This window comes from Cicer arietinum, chromosome 5 (genome assembly GCF_000331145.2).
Source record: "Cicer arietinum cultivar CDC Frontier isolate Library 1 chromosome 5, Cicar.CDCFrontier_v2.0, whole genome shotgun sequence".
NCBI lineage: Eukaryota > Viridiplantae > Streptophyta > Magnoliopsida > Fabales > Fabaceae > Cicer > Cicer arietinum.
The window spans coordinates 71,416,011-71,437,127 of NC_021164.2; the positions used below are offsets into that span (position 1 = coordinate 71,416,011).

Here is a 21,117-nt window from a genome sequence, read left to right on the forward strand (position 1 = left end):
CAACATCATGTTTTTTTGTTGCTATATCATATTTTTTTGTTATTCTTTGTACCCAAAATACATACATTGAATTAAAGGAGGCACACTCCCTATACACGTGTAATTTCTCATAATGTAAAGAGAAAGAAAAAGATACTAAAAGTATATATATTAAATTCCTATATTTGAAATGAAAGTATTTGTAATTAAACTTCCTTTCATATAAATTTAACCACAATTATAGTCTCAATCTCCATTTTTAAAAAGAAAAAAAAATTAATTCATATACATTATTCATATAAATAACTTTTATATTGTCATTTAATTATAATATTTAATTTTATTATTATTATTATTATTATTATTATTATTATATTTAAAGTAATATTTTATGTAATGTAATGATAATGTAATTTTTTTTATACAATATATAACAATTAAACTTAGAAAAAAACACTGTCATATTATTTTACATTTCTATATATATATATATTGTCTCATTTTCTCACAAATCACGATCATATATTTTCTCCTTTTAATTATTTTCTATTCTCTTCACACCTCTTTTTCTTTTCTTGATGCACCTTTTCAGAAGAAAAAAAATATTTGTATCCTTAAACATATAAAAATATCTCATAGAACAATTACTTTTACTATATCGCTGTATTTACTTCAATTGAAACAATGCAACACTTCGTCTCACAAACACATTTTTTAATAAATATAGTTGGCTATAAATACATGGTAATATATTTGGTTTGAACATATTCCTTTAATGCATATAAAATTTCAATAAAATACATATATGGTCAATCAATAACTGTAATTCACACATTTTTAATAATTTTTACCGAAACAGCATTAATATTGTAGTAATAATTAAACATATTAAAGATATTTTTTCTAGATGTGGAATTAATGCAGTGAGTATTTTATAATATTTAGTAAATGTTTTTTATATTGCTACATTAATTATTAATATTAGGTCTAATAAAATAATAATTTAATTATAATAAAAAAATGATAAAGAAGTGAATGAGAAACAGTATAAAAAGCTCTCAACATATTGGCAAAACATGCACCGCATAGAGTAAGCTTGAAACTCTGATTCGGAGCCCAATTCTCTCAAGTTTTTCTTTCTAAAGGTTTCAAAAATCATTCATAAAACGCAAACAGCTTTCCCTTTTCAATTTCTCGTCGTTCTTCATTGCTGTGTTTTAAGGTGCGCGTCTTTTATCTGATTCATCTTTTGCTTTTTCTATTTTTTCAATCAACGTGCGTTGAAATATTGTCATTTTATTTTTGTTTGCAGTTGTTATAATCTCTAGTTGTAGTAGTTGATTTATTGATTCTGTTTGAAAATGAATAAAATGAAGGGATTTTGTGTTTCGTTTTGGACGAGTTTTTATTTTTTATTTTTTATTTTTTTATTTATTTTTTGTTTGTAACCGAACCATCAATGTTGTTTGCGATAACCTCAATGAAGCGGTGTTGCAATTACATTACTGTGGAAAAATCGTAACCTTAAATTCTACGTGATTAAAAGTTTTTTTTTAAATTGGTTATGGTTATTCTGGTTTTTATTGTTCCTTCTTTGTGATTGTTGTTTAATGCTTATTTATTCATCTGAAGGGCTGCATGAGCGATAGATTGTGTTGTTTTTAAGTCTCATGAATTGCAATTTTGTATTTCGTTTTATTTTTTTCCTCTCTTTTATTGTTTGTTATGGATGATTGTAAAATTTGTTCAATTATAGAGGTGCAAGAGCAAGAACTTTATTGTAATAGATAGATAAATGGATAAGGAAAAGCATGGTTTGTTTTGTTAATGAATACCCTAATTTTGAATGAAGTGATTGAATCTGCTGTTTGAGGGTGTATGTTTTTGATATTATGTAATGGTTCATGTTCTAGTTTTGCAATTGTTTTTTAATCAGTAAGGGTTTGGTTGTTCCTTGGATTGTGGTGGGGAAGTTGGTAAGGCACTCTGGCACTGAGAGTGCGAGATAGTGAGATTGTGTTTGAAACCTTACTTCATGATATCATTATGTTTGTTTTGGAAATTCGGTACTCGATTGTGTACATTAAATGCATAATTACTTGATTATTTAGGCAAAATATTGGGAATTAATGGATTGAAATAAGCACTAGACAGAATTCCATTAGCTGTTATCCATTAACCATTGTTACTCATCTTTTGTTAAGTTTATTTTGGAAATTCTGTACTTGAATGTGTGCTTTGAATTCACACTTACTTGATTATTTTAAGCAAAACATCAATGGATTGGAATAAGCGCCAATATCTATTAACCATTATTTCTCTTATTGTGTCATATCGTTTTCATTTTGTTTTTATATTCCTTTGTTGCTAATGTAGTTTTGTAATCTTGGGTTGTTTATAGGGTTTCTTAGGCTTCTGTAATTTAAGGAAGCATCTTTACTGCGCACACACTGAGTTGTTGGTTTCTCGGTGTGGATATTTATTCTCAAGACCTCACCCTTGTCGATATTGCTCTGCGTTATGCTTCTAAGGAAGGAAATAAAGAAGAGCAATTAGCATCCATCCAGAGAAAACAAACCAGCTAGTCATGGAATGTAACAAAGATAATGCCTTAAGGGCTAAAGAGATGGCAGAGAAGAGGTTTTTACAGAAGGACCTTGGTGGTGCGAGACTACTTGCAATGAAGGCTCAAGCTTTGTATCCCAACATTGGTGGTCTACCTCAATTTCTTGCAACTCTTGATGTGTATATTGCTGCCGAAAAAAGAATTAGAGGAGAAATAGATTGGTACAAGATCCTTGGTGCACAACCTTTGGCGGATGATGAAGCAATTCGAAAATGTTATAGAAAGATGGCTCTTGCTCTGCACCCAGATAAAAATAAGTCAGTGGGTGCAGATGGGGCATTTAATCTTATCTCTCAAGCTTGGACAGTATTGTCTGATAAAGCCAAGAGAACCGAATTTGATAGAAAGTACATGTGGTGGGATTCGTTAAAAGAAATTTCTGATGAGAAACCTACTCCTGCACCGCCTTTGAAACTGCAGACATTTTGGACTCTGTGCACTTCCTGCAGGACAAAGTTTGAGTACTTAGCTATGTACAGGAACTGCAATCTTGCCTGCACCAGCTGCAACAAGTCATTTTTTGCTTCTGAGATACCAACCCCGTCTGTATATGCAAATGCTTCATCCACTTCAAGACCTTCTCATATGAAGCAACATAACTTCAACTCAACCGGATTGGGAAGAAACTGTCATGTTTCGAGTAGGACACCGATGTCTGCTGTCAACTTACCTTTTGGGTCACGTCCTTTTTCCATGCCTGGTGGCATTTCCAATGTACTATCATCGGTTTCTAGTGCTTCTGGAGCTCCCGGTGTTTTTAGGATGCCGTCTGAGAGTTTGAAGAGAAAGCGTGGAGATTCGACACCTTTCATGTGGGAAGAGGTGCGCTCGGGGAAAACTCATGCTCCTGAGACAACTGTTGCTGGTTCAGTTTTTCAGTCTTCTTGTTTTATGTCAAATCCTGTTCTAAAATCTGATGGGGCAAGGAAGAAAAGGTGCACAGGTGAACATAAAGCTGATGGTGATAGAAGAGACATGGAAAATGAAATGGAATCAAAAAAGGGTATAAACTTGACCAATGAGTTTGGGTCTCGGAAAAATAGTTTTGATGCCGGAAAGGTTAGTGCTGCTGGAAACTCCAGAAGAAATGGTATTAGGGACATATCTCAGCAGCAAATGAAAAACATCTTGGCGGAAAAGGCTCGAACAGAGATTCGCAAGAAGCTTGATGAGTGGAAGGAGAATCAAAGAAAGCTTGATGAGTGGAAGGAGATTCGTAGAAAGCTTGATGAACGGTGTGCTTCTTCTGTATCAAAGAATACTGATGCAGAAGTTAGAGCGAAGGACAAAGAAAAGACTATTAGTGGTGTGAAGCCTGCTGCAAAAAAAATTGTTGATTCCAAGACCAACGACAAATGTACCTCTGCTGATTCAGAGGTGCCTGGTTCTCTCTTAATGAGTGTTCCAGACCCAGATTTCCATGATTTTGATGGAGATCGAATTGAGGACACTTTTGATGAGAACCAGGTGTGGGCTGCATATGATGATGAAGATGGCATGCCGCGCTACTATGCCTTTATCCATTCTGTGATCTCAAAGAATCCTTTCCAAATGAAGATAAGTTGGCTGAGCTCTAAAACCAATGATGAATTGGCTCCGATAAAGTGGGTCAGTTCTGGTTTTCCAAAGACCACTGGAGATCTCCGACTAGGTAAACGTGCAATCTATAGTAGTCTCAATTCTTTCTCTCACAGGGTCAACTGGACAAAAGGTTCAAGAGGACTTGTCCATATATACCCAAAGAAAGGTGATGTTTGGGCTCTATATCGGAACTGGTCCCTTGATTGGAATGAATTTACTAAAGACGATATCATACATCAATATGACATGGTGGAAGTGCTTGAAGACTACAGTGAAGAGCATGGTGTGAATGTTGCTCCACTTCTCAAGGTTGCAGGTTTCAAGACAGTATTCCGCCAGAATGCTGATCCGAGAAAAGTCAGGAACATTCCGAGGGCAGAGATGTTTCGTTTTTCACACCAGGTACCTTCATACTTGCTTACTGGACAAGAAGGTAACAATGCTCCTAAAGGTTTCTTGGAGCTGGATCCTGCTTCTACACCTATGGAACTTCTTCGGTTGATCACTGATGCGGAGATGCAAGAAATGGATATGGAAATGACGGTCAGAAATTCTTCAAAAGATGGATTGAGGAACAAGAAGCATTCAAGTAAGGAAGAAGATTCTGTGGAAGATGTTCCAAGAAAGGAGGTGGCTGAAGCACAGGCAGGGAAGGTGTGGCCGGAGAATTTGCTTGTATATAGACGGAAGCGTTTTAGGGGAAAGAGCGAGCGGTGAAGTGGCAACTAATTGTGAAAAACTGAATTGAATTGAAGATATTTTTTGTGTTCCATTTAGCCACAGAGTTAGGCTCAATTTAAATAGTCAACAAAACCATAGCTTATAATCACCAATTCAACCTAAGCTAGAGCAGATTTTATTGTTTTTGCTGTATATTGATGGTCCTACAATTTTGGATTTAGTGGTTGCATATGTAGGGCTCAATGTCAGCGATTTTCTAGCTTCTACAAACCAATAAAATTCAGAATCATTTATTCATCTCCATCTATATGTCTTCCCTAACTCTCAATACTGATGATTTTTTTTTTTTGTTAATAATTAATAAATTCAGATGTGTTCTTTCCAGAAAACAATGAACTCATTTGAGGTTAGGATTCTACGAAAACTGAAGGTTCTTGGGTAACTGTCTTAACTGATACACCTCTTACGACTAGTCCATTATCTAGTTGTTTTAGCCTTTAGTCTTATGAAGTAAATAAATGGGATAAATAAAAAATAAACTAACCTGTATCAAAAAATAATAAAATGAACTTACCTTGAGAGGTTAAATAATAGTTGAAAGTGATCATATAGTTTTAAAAAAAAAAAATATATATTCATAGTCACTTTGGTTTAAATAATTTTTAAGTGTCCATAATTTAAAATTATAATTTAATTTTTAATAGTTTTAAAATCTTTTAGCGAAATTCTTATATTAATGGTTATTAAATTTTGTTAAAAGAATTTAATTACCGGACAAACTAATGCATATTTCAGTTTTTTTAATTTTTACATATGTATAGATATTTTATGATTTTATACTATCAATTTAGATGATGTGAATTTATTTATAGATTTTTATTTATTTATGTTTTTCCTATTTTATTAATTCATATTTTTTTTAAAAAAAAATTTAGTAAAAAAAAATATTTTAATAGTAGTCAAACAACATTTTTGTTAATTAAAAAAAGTGATTTTTTGTGAGAAGGAGACCTAAGAGAAAAAAAAAAAAAAAAAAAAAGAAGCAGAAGAAATCCCGTGCCCTAGGCCCTACCTTATCCCATGACACAAAATTAATTCCCTTCCATTGAATTCCCGATTCCATCAAAATCAAGAGCCACCAATTGTTTGTTCCCAAAAATCAAACATCAATTCAATCATGGAGAACAACAACAACAATCAACAACAATATCCAACGCCGCAACCCTCGGCGGTCACTCCGGCGGCCCCATTCCAACACCTCCTTCAACAACAACAACAGCAGCTTCAAATGTTCTGGTCATACCAAAGACAAGACATCGAACACGTCAACGATTTCAAAAACCACCAACTCCCATTAGCACGCATTAAGAAAATCATGAAAGCCGATGAAGATGTTCGCATGATCTCCGCTGAAGCACCTATCCTTTTCGCTAAAGCTTGTGAGCTTTTCATTCTCGAACTCACCATTCGTTCTTGGCTTCACGCTGAAGAGAATAAACGACGAACCCTACAGAAAAACGACATCGCTGCTGCTATTACGAGGACTGATATTTTTGATTTTTTGGTTGATATTGTTCCTCGTGATGAGATTAAGGATGAATCTACCATTGTTGGTGCTACTGCTAGTGGTGTTCCTTATTATTATCCTCCTATGGGTCAGCCTGCTGGAATGATGATTGGTCGTCCTGCTGTTGATCCGGCTACTGGTGTTTATGTTCAGCCTCCTTCTCAGGCTTGGCAGTCTGTTTGGCAGACTGGTGCTGATGACTCTTCTTACACTGCTGCCGGAAGTAGTGGTCAGCCCAATGCCGATGGCTAGAGCCTAGAGGTATCATTTTTTGTATTTCCTTACATTGTTTGGAAGGTGATCTTGGGGGATTCATTTTTTTATAGGAAATATAAGAATGTGGAATTTTACTTTCTTTAGTATTTAGCTATGAATTGAACCACTTACATAGACATTGACATCGAACACCACAATCACATGTGTGGGTGTTGGAGTTAGGACACTGACAAATCTTCAATTTGATTGAATATAAGTTTCTCAAATTTATTTTTTGAGTATTTAGGAATGGTGAATTTTACTTTCTTTTTTATTTAGCTATGAACCACTAATACAAACACGACACTGATAATTATTTGAGAAAATAGAAATGATTGAAAATAACAACATTGTCAGACACGTCTTGAATCTGAAGTGTCATGCTACATAGGTATTTAGGAGGTCTATTTTGTGTTGTTGAAGTGTGGTGAGTGAGGGTTTCATTGCATGAAGTTTATTTATATGGTAATTTTGAGGGAGTGTTAAAATGCTTTTTGGTATCAATAAGTATTATGTAATTATGAAGAGATATAAAAGATGATTAATGTGTATAAAGGTATAGAAGGTGATTAATGTATAGTAGATACTAGATAGTGTATAATGTGTAGAGCTTGTTTTATAAGATTTGGTAACCTTACTTGACGTTTCTTGGTTTTTAGTTACATGCATTTAATCGTTGTGTATATCTCTGCTAATGCATTTATTTTCCTGCTGTTTTTGTCCAATGTATCTCTTTGTCTCTATGCAACTGTATTGTAGACCTTCTCAATAAAGGACCATTGATGTCTGATGCTGTCTTTTCATTTTCCGTATCTCTGGGAGCTAGTTGGTTTTGCTGTTCTTAGATTTCAGTTATTTTAGATAAAAAAAACATTAAAGGTGTTAGATTTACATTTGCACTGAGGTTATTATGCTTTTACTGTGAAAGTAGTGGATAGAATTTACCAACATGTTTGATTAGATTTGTTTTGCATTGAAAGTATGGTTGACATAAGCCACATTGTTTTGTTTTTATTATATTTATACTTATTATATATAGGTTAGGCTGATTTAGGAATGAAATGAGTAAATGCAATGTTCTTTTAAAGGGAAAGTTTCTTCTAGAATTTGCAAATTGTAACGTCAATTTTACATAGAGATGATGATATTTTAATTAGCGACTTAGCGTCATATGATATATCACATATCATTGATTTGTGGCAAAATACTTTGATGGCGTCTTTTTTGGATTATTATTGACTTTGTCATAGGTTCATAATTCATATATGAAAGGTTATGCAAATGTCTTTCTCATGCACACACTACCAGCAAAACTTTAGACACTCAAAAAACATTGTTTCTGAAAATTTAATCTGCATTAAAATTTTGTTCTGCTAATAAATAGCAATTTCATCTTGCTACTTAGATATGACATCTAGAGTTAAAACCTTAACTGTTAGATTATGACAATTACATATAGTAATTATTAACTCTGGCGTGACCCAATTTGTTTATTAGATCAGACTTGCTACTGTGCTGGTTCACCGTTGTGTTTTTTTTTTCAACTGGGAGGAGGCGGTGAATAATGGCAGTTTATATGGTTGAGATTGATTTTACTTATTAACCATTTATGTATATGATTAAATTGTCAATATTAGCTCTTCTTGGCTGGCACTTATAATATGCTCCCAATTCTTCTATATCTACATAATAGATATATGTACTTGATTATTATATTTTCAAAACTAATGTTCTATAAGATGAATTGGTGACCCATTGCTTTGATCAAATTGATATCAGATCCAAAGTTTAATAACTAAGTTTCATGACAGATAGTTAGATTTGGATATGTTGTTCTTCCTACAGACCCAAATCTGACAAAATGTGTGCATTGCTCTTTAAATATAGATACATATAATGATTGTTTGGTTTGTTCTTTGTTGCAAGTTATTGAGCATATTATACGAGAACATTGCCGATGGTCCTTATGATTTACTTTGTTTTATTGTTGTTTTAGGTGGTGGTGGTTGTTGATTACATGTGGCTTATAAGCATTTTCTGTTATTCCATTAAATGTTGTTTAGCTAATTCAAATTTCCTAGGGTTTAATTTAATTGATGGATTTGTTTTCATATCACTATATCAAACATATCCATTATCACTTTTGCCTGCATAATCTTGTAAATGTGGCTTCAATTTATATCAAGTTTCTATATTAATGTGTCTGTAGTTGCATTCCTTTAATAACCATCATCTCATGCAACACTAGCTTTATGTTCTTTGTGAAATTTGAGCCTCTGTTACTTTGACTTCATGATATTTGATTACTCATTAGCACATTTGAAAATTTAAACGCAACTTTTCAAACTAGATATGTTGCACTGCATGAGTTAGAACTTAAGTCAGCAGTTAACCAGTGTACACTTGTGCTTCAACTCACACAGGTGATGTTGGTAATTTATGTTTATAATTAGTGGAATTGGCTACTTATGTTATTCCTTTTTTTTTTCTTCTATTTGGCCTGTTTGTCTTGTTTTCCGTTCATACTATTAATGTCTGGAAATGATTCTGATGCCTCGTGTTGTTTCCTTTTTGCTCAGTAGCTGAGTGACAACGCTGCTGAGGATGGATTGTCAAGACTTAAAAAGACGCCGCTGGATTTCTGCAATGTTGCTTGGAATTTTTTATTGCTTGCAATTTAGAAATGGTTTTATTAATTAAATTTGTTTTGGATGACATCAAGAATCTGTTACCTTGATGATCGACAGCATGATTTAACTATGTATGTACAAAATATTTAAATTGAACAATGATCCTTCTGTGCAATGTGTGAAACATGTTTGATCATCTGTATTTCTTCAGAAGTTTCGGATGATACTAGCACACGGCATTTTTTTGGTTAAATTAGTTTTCACAAAACCAATTTAGTGTATGTTTGGATTTGTCAGCTAAATTACGGTGGTACTTTGATTTGGTTGATGCTTTAAAGCATAGCTTTTTTCAAAATAATGGTAATTCAATGTGATTTCTAACAAATTTATTGTCAATCCAAACACGCAGAGGCACTAAGTTGATTTGTAGTCCGAGTAATTGTTGATAGACTAAAATTTTGATTAATTTTTTAATAGAAGTGTTGAGGCTCTTAAATTGATTTATTGACTATTGTTTGGGTTGAGATTCTTTTCAACATAAAGTAATAAACTAGACAGTTTCATCATCCTGGAGCAATGAATATCAATGTGCATGAGTTAAATTTCAAACAACATTATTTATTTCTTAAGTCATTTCTCTAATGCACAAAATAATTGAAGAAAATTTATTTTATAAATTATTGTTGATCGATATGTTAAGATTTAGAGTGAGTGTGTAATTCAAATATTATATAGAAGATTTATCGGTATACTCGTTCAGATAAGATAATCATATATTATGGTGGACACATAATTAGATTCTTTACACTTTATCTGTGTAATCAATTCATCTTCTTTCATATCTTTTCTTTCTCTATAATTTTTTTTCTCTCTATTTCTCTTCTATTTTGTATCAAGGAACCACCTCCATGATACACATGTTTTGAAATTTAGTTCTCCTCGTATACTCATATCCATCTTCATCTTCTACTTGTTCAAATTATTGCAACATGCTCCAACCCAAAATCCAACAAGTGCTTTATGCAATCATGCATTAACTGCCACGTGTACATGCTAAGTTGCAAGCAAATTCCAACATGACAATAAAGTGATAAATATGATTGTATTTTATATTTGATAAACAGATAATAATAATAAAATAACAATATTTTTATTTTAGTATATATTTAATATACATCTTATCATAAAATGATATAATATATATTATATTAAAATAATAAAATTATCATAATAAACAATTATATATTACTTTAAAAAGTAATTTATTATATTTTAAATAAGATTAAATATGTTTTTAATTTCTATAAAAATTTTAATATTTTAATTTTAGTCTTTGTAAATAAAAATATAATTTTTAGTTTTTATAAAATTATTATGCATGCATTTTTAGTCTGTGCTTTAAGACAATATATATTTTTTAATGAATTTTTCATGCATGTTCAAGGCATTATAAGTTCATCCACAAAAAATAAGTTCATCCACAAAAAATAAGTTCAAAATTCAATTTTTAAGGCCATATTTTCATTGCTTTTATCTTGATATTTTAACATTTAAAAAAATCATATTTAAATTATTTAAAGTTGAAAAAAATCTAAATTTGTGTGGAGGATAATGTTCTAAATATGATTGTAAAAAATCATTTAAAAAATTTAAAGTTAAAAGACAATTAAACATGTTACGTTTCAGCATGGATTAAAAGTAATATATCGATAATTTTATAGTAACTATAAAATATATTTTTATATTATAGAAACTATTATTAAAAGGTCAAAATTTTATAGGGACTAAAAATATATTTAATCTTTTTAGATATTATAAATTAATAAAAAAATATTAAAAAATTAAATAAATAATACAATAATTTTATATTTAAAACTGTTCATCGACATTATTAAATAAACAATTTAAATTTTGTTTAAAAAATCATGAATAATCAAATAATTATATTTTTGGTAGAATATAAATAAATATATAATATACATTATATGTAAATGATAAAAATACCATTGTAAAAAATTATATTTATTTTAAAATTTTAATTAATTTTTATGTTTTTAATACCAAAATTTGAGTTGATAGCAACACATCTAGCCAAGTTGTCTTCGGTTGGAAGTCAATTATTCCGCAAATGCCACAAAAATAGACACCTTCATCGGAGCCATTTATTCCAAATTAAATATTTGAGAGATAATAGGACAATTACATCTTCTTGACAAAATAAATAATACATGCATTTGAGGGAATAAAATTTGTCATTTTAGATCCTCCAAGACATCTATCTATCAATCATATTTTCATATAAAGAAAATTATTCAACAAAAAACTACCCTTTAAGACTGACTCTTCTTCCCAAACAAATAATCTTCTCCTTTCACCTCCACCCACCACCATCAACACCCCAACCCAACCTACATAACCCATAATATTTTTATCTCAAGATAAGCCATAAATAAAACCTACTAAATCTTAGACAAAGTAAACCACATCTCAATACAAGGGTCATGCCAAAAAGCCATATTCACAGCATTACCCACTCTCTCATTAGAGTATCATCAAACCAATTTCCTATGTGTAAACCAACCTCCTCCTTAATAAAATAATAAATGATGAAAAAGAAAATTTGAGTAACTTATCATTTAGTCTATAATTTTGTAGAGCGCTTTTAAAGAGGTCGTTGGGATTATAAATATTTTAAGAATGTCATTCATTCTATTTAATTTTTAAATTAGTCTTTATATTTATCTATTCACTATCAATTATGTCATTTATTTTGATAATTCACTATCAATGTAATTCTTATATTTAATTATTTACTATCAATTTAATCTCACAATACTATCAATTTAATAGTTATTTAATTATTTACTATCAATTTAATCCCCACAATACTTTCAGAAAAATTAATATAAATAAAATTTGATAGAGACAATGACATTTTTAAAATGTTTATAATCTTGGTGATTTATTGTAGAACATCTTACAAAGTATGGACCAATATGGTGGTTTATTCAAGAAAATTGTAGAAAATTTAATTGTCTTTAAAGTGTCAAAAAATATAATTGAATTTTTGTCATCCAATTTGACATTTATAGTTTTTTTTGTTTGCAAGTTAAAAAAAGTAAAACAATTAGGGATATTTTGATAAAAATTAATTAATTAATGCATTTGAAGTTTTTAACAGAATCCTAAAAAAAAATTAGCGCATTTGCTAAAATTTATAAATTACGCGACTCGATGGTTAAAAATGAGCTTTGCAGATTTTGGGTGATCACTGCTAATACACCGCAACCAAAGCACTTTTTTTTTAGTGAGAATTCTATTTTCTATATTTAAGGAGAAGGTAAATACTATACTATTATTTCTGAAAGTTCATTCAGCAGAAAATATTATTTAAGAGTGCTCACTCGTGATATGTGATGAGCATTTAAAATCAAATTCATTTTAAAAAATTTATAAAAAAATTACTATTTTTGAACATATAAAATTTACATGACCGTGGAAGTAGTCGAGTTAATTGAAATTTGGTTAAATTATATATTTGATTCTTTAATTTATTTTTACATTTTTATTTTTATCTTATAATTATTATTTTTCGTTATTTTTCTTTTCCTTAATTAAATTACTCTTTGTTGTCATTTTTTTTGCAAATATGTGTTAATTTCCTCTTTTTTCTCCAAATTAGAGTTTTACTTTAATGCATCTTTTTCCCCCTCTTAATTCTTCACCACATTCTACTCATTTTTAATATCCATCTTCTACTTCTAGACAAAAAATAACATAGTTTTCACTCTCTTTTGAATTTTTAGAAACATAGAGTTGGAAAAATAAGCTCTCTTACTGAAGCAGCAACACTGATGGACCAAGTGAAAGACACGGTGCTATGAAGGCCCAAACACACAGAGAGCATTGTTCTTTAAAAGTTATATTTATATTATTTTTAAATTGTACTATATCGCTGGGGATGACAATTAGATCTAGATTTAGTGGATATATATAAAAAAAATATAATGGATAAAGTAAAAATACACATAATGAATATGGATATAAGTACGGAGACGAGTAATTATCTACAAAATTAAACGGGTGTTCTCGCACTTATATAAATACATTATTTATTTATTTATTATATTAATATTTAGTTTAATTAATTATTTTCTTTTATATTTTAATATTTATTAATATTTTTTTAAAGATTTTCAACACACGCCTTTTTATTCTTCTGTATTATAAAACTTTTTTAAAGTTTTTCGGTTAAACTGTAAATTTTTCTTTATCGAAAATCTCTTTCGTTTGCTTTTACAAAACTTCTTTTTTTAAGAAATTTTTGAATGGTAAAAAAAAAAAGTAAATTTAAATTAATAAAATAGTAAAAAAAATCAAAGATATATTTAACTTTTAAAAAATTTGTGGGATATAAGATAAATTTTTCCCATAAATTTAGTGTAAATACATTTTTTTGTTAAAATATCTTATATCAAAGTCATAACAAAAATAACATATCACAAATATTAAAATATTAAATTAATTATTTTTATTTGTAGAGATATAAGATTAATTTAGTAATTATAATAAGGAAGATAAATAATCTAATAATAGAAAAATTACGACATTAGTTTTCATTATTAATAAAATATAAACAACATTAAAAATATTAATTACTAATGTGTACCACCGTTAAGAAAAAAAATCACGTATTACTTTTGTAAAATAAAATAATTAATAGACAACGATAGTTTAGCAAAGCAACAAATAACTTAATAAAAGATAAAAAAAAGATTATTAAGTTTTTTAATATATATATTTTTGTTTTTGCCAATATTTCTCTTGAAATGTATAAATAACAACTAAAAAAAAGAAGGAATATGCTTTATGTTCCTTTTTATTTCTTATATTTTTAAATTAACGGTGATTCATAATTTGTAGGAATACAATAATTTTATAAAATTAGTTTTATTAATAATTTATTTTTAATTATCATTATGAATATATAATTAATCATAATAAATTTAATACCATATATACAATATTATTATTTAAGTCACTATATATAAGATTTTATTGATGGGAAAATAATATCTTCATTAAACTTGTCAATGAAATATATCTTAACTTGAAATGATGAGAAAAAATCTTTAAAAATATATTCTCACAATGAATCTTGTAATTTTAAAAGAATTTATGAGTGTAAAAAATCTTACAAAAATAAACACTTAAATTTTACTATAGATTACGTTTTAGAGTGAAATTATTAAAACCTAAAGTAATTGATCCAAAATGTATCTTTTTTAATAAAATTTAAAAATAATATATTGATTTTTGTACAATTATTTTCATTTAATCTTTATATCATATTAAAAAGTTTGTTGTAGTGGGTTATTATTAATCAAAGGTATTATTGAATATTTTTGAATTAAAAGTAATTATTGAATGTTTCGTGGACATGGACATTGTTTCTTCTTTAAATTTTGAAAGTGATTAATATCACGCGGCGAGATCCATACCACAAATGAGCCATACCCACACAACAACCAACTAACAGACAAAAAAAGACAAGGGCAATATAGTAAATGAGTTAACAAACATTTCTCAGTCTCACATAATAAATAAAGAAAGAAATAAATAACAATATTTTTATTTGACTAGCTTATATAAAAATCTTAAATAAAAAATCTGAATATTCGCATTACCATCACACACACTGTAAACTCGAACTCCATCATTCATTCAACAATGGCCGCCACCACCACCACCACCCCTTCCAGATCCGCTTTCTCTTCTTCTTCACATCCTATCTTCCCAAAAAGCAACACCAAACTAACATTCTCTCTCTCTCCCATTTTCAACAAACCAAAACTCATTAGTTCTCGTCCCTTCAAAATCTCATCCTCCCTCTCAAAATCCCCCACCGCACCATCCTCCATAACAACAACAACAACAACCACCACCACCTCCACTTTCATATCTCGCTTCTCACCCACCGAACCGCGTAAAGGCTCCGACATTCTTGTCGAAGCTTTAGAACGCGAAGGCGTAACCAACGTCTTCGCTTACCCCGGTGGAGCTTCCATGGAGATCCACCAAGCCCTAACCCGTTCCAAAATAATCCGAAACGTCCTTCCCCGTCACGAACAAGGCGGTATATTCGCCGCCGAAGGCTACGCGCGTTCCTCCGGTCTTCCTGGCGTTTGTATTGCCACCTCCGGTCCCGGTGCCACCAACTTAGTTAGCGGTCTCGCCAATGCTTTGATGGATAGTATTCCAATAATCGCTATCACCGGTCAAGTTCCCCGGAGAATGATCGGAACCGATGCTTTTCAAGAAACCCCCATCGTTGAAGTAACGAGATCCATCACAAAGCATAACTACCTCATTCTTGAGGTTGATGATATTCCTAGGGTTGTTAGAGAGGCTTTTTTCGTTGCTAATTCTGGTAGGCCTGGCCCAGTTCTCATTGACGTACCCAAAGACGTTCAACAACAACTCGCTGTTCCGAATTGGGCCCAGCCCATTAAACTAACTGGATATCTCTCCAGGCTTCCCAAGATTCCTATTGAGGCCCAATTAGAACAAGTTGTTCGGTTATTATTAGAATCTAAAAAACCTGTTTTATATGTTGGAGGTGGTTGTTTGAATTCAAGTGAGGAGTTAAAACGGTTTGTTGAAATTACCGGTATTCCTGTTGCTAGTACTTTAATGGGACTAGGTAGTTACCCTGTTGGAGGAGAACATTCCCTTCAAATGTTGGGTATGCACGGTACTGTTTATGCTAATTATGCTGTTGATAAAAGTGATTTATTGCTTGCTTTTGGGGTTAGGTTTGATGATCGTGTAACTGGGAAATTAGAAACTTTTGCTAGTAGGGCTAATATTGTTCATATAGATATTGATTCGGCTGAAATTGGGAAGAATAAGCTTCCACAAGTGTCTGTTTGTGCTGACATGAAGTTTGCGTTACAAGGTCTTAATAGGATTTTGGAGAGTAAAGGGATTAAAGATAAACTTGATTTTGAATCATGGAGAGAGGAATTGAATGTTGTGAAAATTAAATTTCCTCTTGGGTTTAAGACGTTTGAGGATGCGATTTCACCTCAGTATGCCATCCAGGTGCTCGATGAATTGACAAATGGTGATGCTATTGTTAGTACTGGTGTTGGACAGCATCAAATGTGGGCTGCTCAGTTTTATAAGTATAAGAGACCTAGACAATGGTTAACTTCGGGTGGACTTGGTGCTATGGGTTTTGGATTGCCTGCTGCGATGGGCGCTGCTGTTGCTAACCCTGATGCTGTTGTTGTTGATATCGATGGGGATGGTAGTTTTATGATGAATGTACAAGAGTTAGCTACTATAAAAGTGGAGAAACTCCCTGTTAAGATTTTGTTGTTGAATAATCAGCACTTGGGTATGGTTGTTCAGTGGGAGGATAGATTCTACAAGTCGAATAGAGCTCATACTTATCTTGGTGACCCTTCTAGGGAGAATGAAATTTTCCCTAACATGCTTGGATTTGCAGATGCTTGTGGGATACCAGCAGCTCGTGTGACGAAGAAGGAAGAGCTTAGAGATGCTATTCAGAAAATGTTGGATACTCCTGGTCCTTATCTTCTAGATGTTATTGTACCTCATCAAGAGCATGTTTTGCCAATGATTCCTAGTAATGGTTCCTTCAAGGATGTGATCACTGACGGTGATGGAAGAAGGAGTTACTGATTGATTGGGCTAAACTAGATACGGTATTCCTTCACTGTTGTTTTGTACAATATATATAGCTATTATTGCTATCCTAGTTGCGGGATTTGACACTCGTTGTAAGCTAAGCATGTTAGTTTAGTTTTTTGTTGTAATTTTGGTGGCATGTTTCTTTGTAGAATGCCGCACCTCTTGTTGTTGTATTGTTTTTTTTTTCTTTTCTGTAGTGAGATTCAGGTTGAAGTGATCGATAGTAGTAACATTTCTAATCTTAGAATTCGAATAAAATCTGATTGTTCTCTATGCTCAAGTGAAATAGTTATTGAAGAAATCTGGTAATGAAGCATTTTAAATATGAGATGAAGTTACTACTATTAGAGTAGATATTAAATCTAGTTTCATTTCCATTTTAACATTCAATCAACTTTTAGCTTAGACAGTTTTTAACATTCGCTTCAACAATTTAGCACATTTAACTATGACTTCAACAACTTCATGGACAACATGTCTTGGTATGCATGTCAGAATAAAGTTGCCAGCACAGAATAACGTGTGGCACCACATTTAACTATGATCTCTATGCACTTGACCACTTGGATTTGTATTTTTGTATCTTATTGGATAAATCATGAATGGCTAGTGTATTGCAAAAGGGACAACTTGTAGTTATGGAAATCTAAGAGCCTGATTTGATTGCTAAGCATTAAGCATAAAAGTAAAGAGCACACAAAAACAGGATAAGAGACTTTCGTGGCTGAGACTATAGGGGGGACATGCATTTGGATACCTTCCAAATTGCACTAAGATTTTTATAGTAAGACATAAAAAAAAAAGTCTTGAAAACCATTTAACTGTAAAGAAAAAAATGGGGCTTAGTTGAAACTTGAAATAGACAAATCAAGACCTCAATTAATTAAACATAAAAATACAAACAAACCCTGATGATTTAGCAATGCATATGCATCCAAACCAGTAACTAACAAGTGGTATTCTTCTATGTGCATGTGCTTATTTATTCATTTTACAATGGTATGCCAGGAAAATTCATAGCTCCTCAGAGTCTGATACCAAACATGAATTGTTCTGCAGTTCAAACTTCTGATGTCATCCAATCAACAGTCATTCAACAACTTGAGACGAAGTGGCCGAGGTGTCAAAAGAATTCTTTCTGACTAAGAGACAAGTGATTCTTGAAGGATTGGAATTTGTGTTGTTGTCAAGACTACAGATCACAAAGTCAGGGCGGTGAAGTGCGAGATGTAACCGATCCTTTCCTACTACATAGACAGAGGCATCAAGTAGCACATGCCAATTGTTCCTATGAGCCTCTGAGATCCAATGCATTGTTCCACTTGCATCTGCTGGATAAGAGAATAACCCTTTTGAGCTGATCTTACACCTCCTCCTGAAGTTTTGACTCAGCTGAGACCCTCTAATCCTCAAGTCCAACCAAGTCTTTGGTGCTGATATCACCTTTGACTCCTTAAAAGTAGCAAATTCCTTTATATAATCTTGTTCTCGATCAAGAATTGTCATGTAGTAGTTTCCTTTAATAAAAGGGTAACTTTCTCCTATCAACATCATGGCATCCTTGTAACTTGGAGTGAAGAGAACAAGGTACTCATCATCCGTCAAACCATAATGCTTCAAAACCTTATTTCGAGCTTGAATTTCCGGGATCGAGATGAAACTTCCAGGAAAGGAGGATTTCTTGGTGAGAATATCTAGTAACCTTGACGTCTCCAACTTAGTCTTAGCCCCATCAGATTCTGGTAGACTACTGCCAAATGAATATGCAGATGAATCTCTAGGACTGGGAGTCCCTCTCGGCGATTTTCCCCTATCGTCGAACATGTTTTCCGAAGGCTCCTCGTTGATGATAAAGGTAGACATGTCTATCCCATTTCCATCCCCTTCAATTAACCTTGAATATTCTGGATACTTTGCTAGAACATATTGTTCAACATATTCCATTTCTTTTGGTGTGATTGGACCTGACCATCGAAGATCAATATCGCGGATTGTTGATATCGCTTCAGCTATAATGTGTGGAGGAATCATTCCATGTCCTTTCTGTTTTAAGTACCAATACACGCCACTTTCTCAACTTCAATTCAATAAAGATATAGCACAATCTCTACAAACAAAAGAATTAAAAGTAGGAATTGAATATCATAGTTACCTTTATCACCATGCTGTTTGATTTGCAACTTTCTGTTGTTAATTTGTGTGCTGCACCTTTTTTAGTATCCTTGGCTTCATTGTCTACCATCTCCTGATATCTTACCTAACATAGTTAAATCCTTAATTAGAGGCTGAATTTGAAATACAATATAAGGACAAACTTGAACTGAATATAGTTTTGAGAAATTGTGACAACTTTACCTCAGATCCTTCGTCTGAAATTCCATGTTCCTGCTTGTTTGTTCCCATACTAATATTTGTCTTAACCACTTACAAAAACAAAAAAGATAGCTACTTTTCAGTGCCTAAAACCTGATAAAATCTTGGGTAGGAGGCACAAAAATGACCGACAAAAAAAGGTCTAATTTTTTTAAAGCCCAGTTGAAATCAGAAGTGGGTTTTGGAAGATTGAAGCAATTATGTGAAGATCACAGAATTGAATCAAACTCACTTCAGAAACTTCTTAGTAGTGAAGATGTGAATCTAATTGCAAAGTAATCAAGAAATTAAAAGAAATGAGATGATGATTATCTTGCTCTTGCTTTAACCATGATTTGCAAAATATTCTCCAGATTATTCGTTTGGACTTATTATTATTATTGGTTTCAATTTCAACACTAAAAAAAACTAAAGATTAATTAAAATTGAACCTATTATTCTTAATTGAAGATTATTGAGGTGCAGTTTTCCAATGCCAACAGCATCACTATATTTGTTTATTGGCAATGCAACGTCCCTCAATGAATTATAAATTGTTGATGGAAAATGACCATTATAGAATCTCGATGGAATCATAATAATGTCAACATTAGCTTGGCCTCATTTCGAACATTTTTCTAAGCATATTTTTTTCGATCTTTATTACCATGTTATGTAATTTATTATTCTTTTTCGAATTGAATTTTTCTGTGAGTTTTTTTAATTAAATTTAATAACTATGGATTGATTTAGATTTAGGAGGAAAAAAATAAAAAAAATAAAAAATATTTAATAATAATAATAATAATTATGTTATTCTTATTTATAATTCTTGTGCACTCTTGCAAAGAATGAGGAAACTTTTATAGATTTATTAAACAAAGAAAAGTTTTACAATAAAAATCAAAATATGGAGATGTTGGGGGTCTTAGGGAGCATATTGACATTAGTATATGCCATATCTTTCCCGGTACTAGAGAACATTATCGAGTCTTTCAAGACAAACTTTATTTTTCCTTCATAATTTCCTTTCACACTAACTCGTTACTTTAAACCTTATTCTAGTTGGTCAAGACAACTTTTGTTCAATAAAATGTATTTATAGAAATCTAGCAATACAATGCAAAACAAGTTAGATTTCATAATCCTCTAAATCTTTATGAATAAAATAATAATTTATTTAACCTCGATTTAATATAAAATACATATTAATTTTTTTTTATTTTTATTAAATCAATATCATTTAAATTAATGTTTCAATCATAAAAATAAATGACCATTATGATAGATGACATCTATGAATTTTAGGTTTTAAACATTTTTTCAATATTGACTCTTGATGGACGACATTCATATTATAATTTTCCTGCAAAATAATCTTTTCAAGAGAAATATCCCATGTAGACGCCTTCAAAAGACTATAGTAAATATGGACACTATCAAATATCATATAATACATAACAACAAAGAAAAAATGTGTTCTCTAGAATTAAACGAACATTAACATAAAAACAAAGGAAAAATGTTGAGAAGCACCGTAGTAACGCCAAAAAGAAATTGAGAGAAAAATTAAATTATTTTAAATTTCATATACTAAAGTATATAAAAATATGATAATTAAAAATTATATTTCATTCTAATAAGCTTAAAATATACATATTTCATTCTAATAAGCTTAAAATATACAGTTGTTTTAGACATTGTTTTGTTTGGTTATACTTTATTTT

At 31.2% G+C, this 21,117-nt stretch overlaps 4 protein-coding genes across 5 annotated transcripts; 3 read left to right on the forward strand and 1 right to left on the reverse strand.

The window, feature by feature from the left end:
• Positions 1–1,056: 1,056 nt before the first annotated feature.
• LOC101503530 (uncharacterized) lies at positions 1,057–5,170 on the forward strand. The gene is made up of 2 exons (XM_004501649.4): positions 1,057–1,201; positions 2,381–5,170. Exon 2 carries the CDS (start codon positions 2,567–2,569, stop codon positions 4,901–4,903), a length of 2,337 nt encoding a protein of 778 aa, XP_004501706.1. The 5' UTR covers positions 1,057–1,201; positions 2,381–2,566; the 3' UTR covers positions 4,904–5,170.
• A 781-nt stretch (positions 5,171–5,951) lies between these two features.
• On the forward strand, positions 5,952–9,515 carry LOC101502982 (nuclear transcription factor Y subunit C-1-like). Of its 2 annotated transcripts, none has more exons than XM_004501648.4 (2): positions 5,952–6,695; positions 9,272–9,515. In XM_004501648.4, exon 1 carries the CDS (start codon positions 6,045–6,047, stop codon positions 6,684–6,686), a length of 642 nt encoding a protein of 213 aa, XP_004501705.1. In that variant the 5' UTR covers positions 5,952–6,044; the 3' UTR covers positions 6,687–6,695; positions 9,272–9,515. The 2 variants fall into 2 exon arrangements, with proteins under 2 accessions (XP_004501705.1, XP_004501704.1); XM_004501647.4 differs by having other exon boundaries at positions 5,953–6,695; positions 9,269–9,515.
• A 5,435-nt stretch (positions 9,516–14,950) lies between these two features.
• Positions 14,951–17,318, forward strand: LOC101502668 (acetolactate synthase 3, chloroplastic-like). Its single transcript, XM_004501646.4, has one exon. It carries the CDS (start codon positions 15,050–15,052, stop codon positions 17,027–17,029), a length of 1,980 nt encoding a protein of 659 aa, XP_004501703.1. The 5' UTR covers positions 14,951–15,049; the 3' UTR covers positions 17,030–17,318.
• A 579-nt stretch (positions 17,319–17,897) lies between these two features.
• On the reverse strand, positions 17,898–19,755 carry LOC101502362 (uncharacterized). Its single transcript, XM_004501645.4, has 3 exons — positions 19,394–19,755; positions 19,191–19,295; positions 17,898–19,081 (listed from the first exon to the last, which is right to left on the reverse strand). Exons 1-3 carry the CDS (start codon positions 19,439–19,441, stop codon positions 18,128–18,130), a joined length of 1,107 nt encoding a protein of 368 aa, XP_004501702.1. The 5' UTR covers positions 19,442–19,755; the 3' UTR covers positions 17,898–18,127.
• Positions 19,756–21,117: the final 1,362 nt, after the last annotated feature.

What these genes read in the sequence shown, in the direction of transcription:
- LOC101503530 (XM_004501649.4), top strand. Translation starts at nt 2,567, where the DNA reads ATGGAATGTAACAAAGATAATGCCTTAAGGGCTAAAGAGATGGCAGAG.
- LOC101502982 (XM_004501648.4), top strand. Translation starts at nt 6,045, where the DNA reads ATGGAGAACAACAACAACAATCAACAACAATATCCAACGCCGCAACCC.
- LOC101502668 (XM_004501646.4), top strand. Translation starts at nt 15,050, where the DNA reads ATGGCCGCCACCACCACCACCACCCCTTCCAGATCCGCTTTCTCTTCT.
- LOC101502362 (XM_004501645.4), bottom strand. Translation starts at nt 19,441, where the DNA reads ATGGGAACAAACAAGCAGGAACATGGAATTTCAGACGAAGGATCTGAG. An exon ending in TTTCAGACGAAGGATCTGAG is followed by an intron (nt 19,296 to 19,393) that starts GTAAAGTTGTCA and finishes TAACTATGTTAG; the next exon opens with GTAAGATATCAGGAGATGGT. An exon ending in CAAACAGCATGGTGATAAAG is followed by an intron (nt 19,082 to 19,190) that starts GTAACTATGATA and finishes TACTTAAAACAG; the next exon opens with AAAGGACATGGAATGATTCC.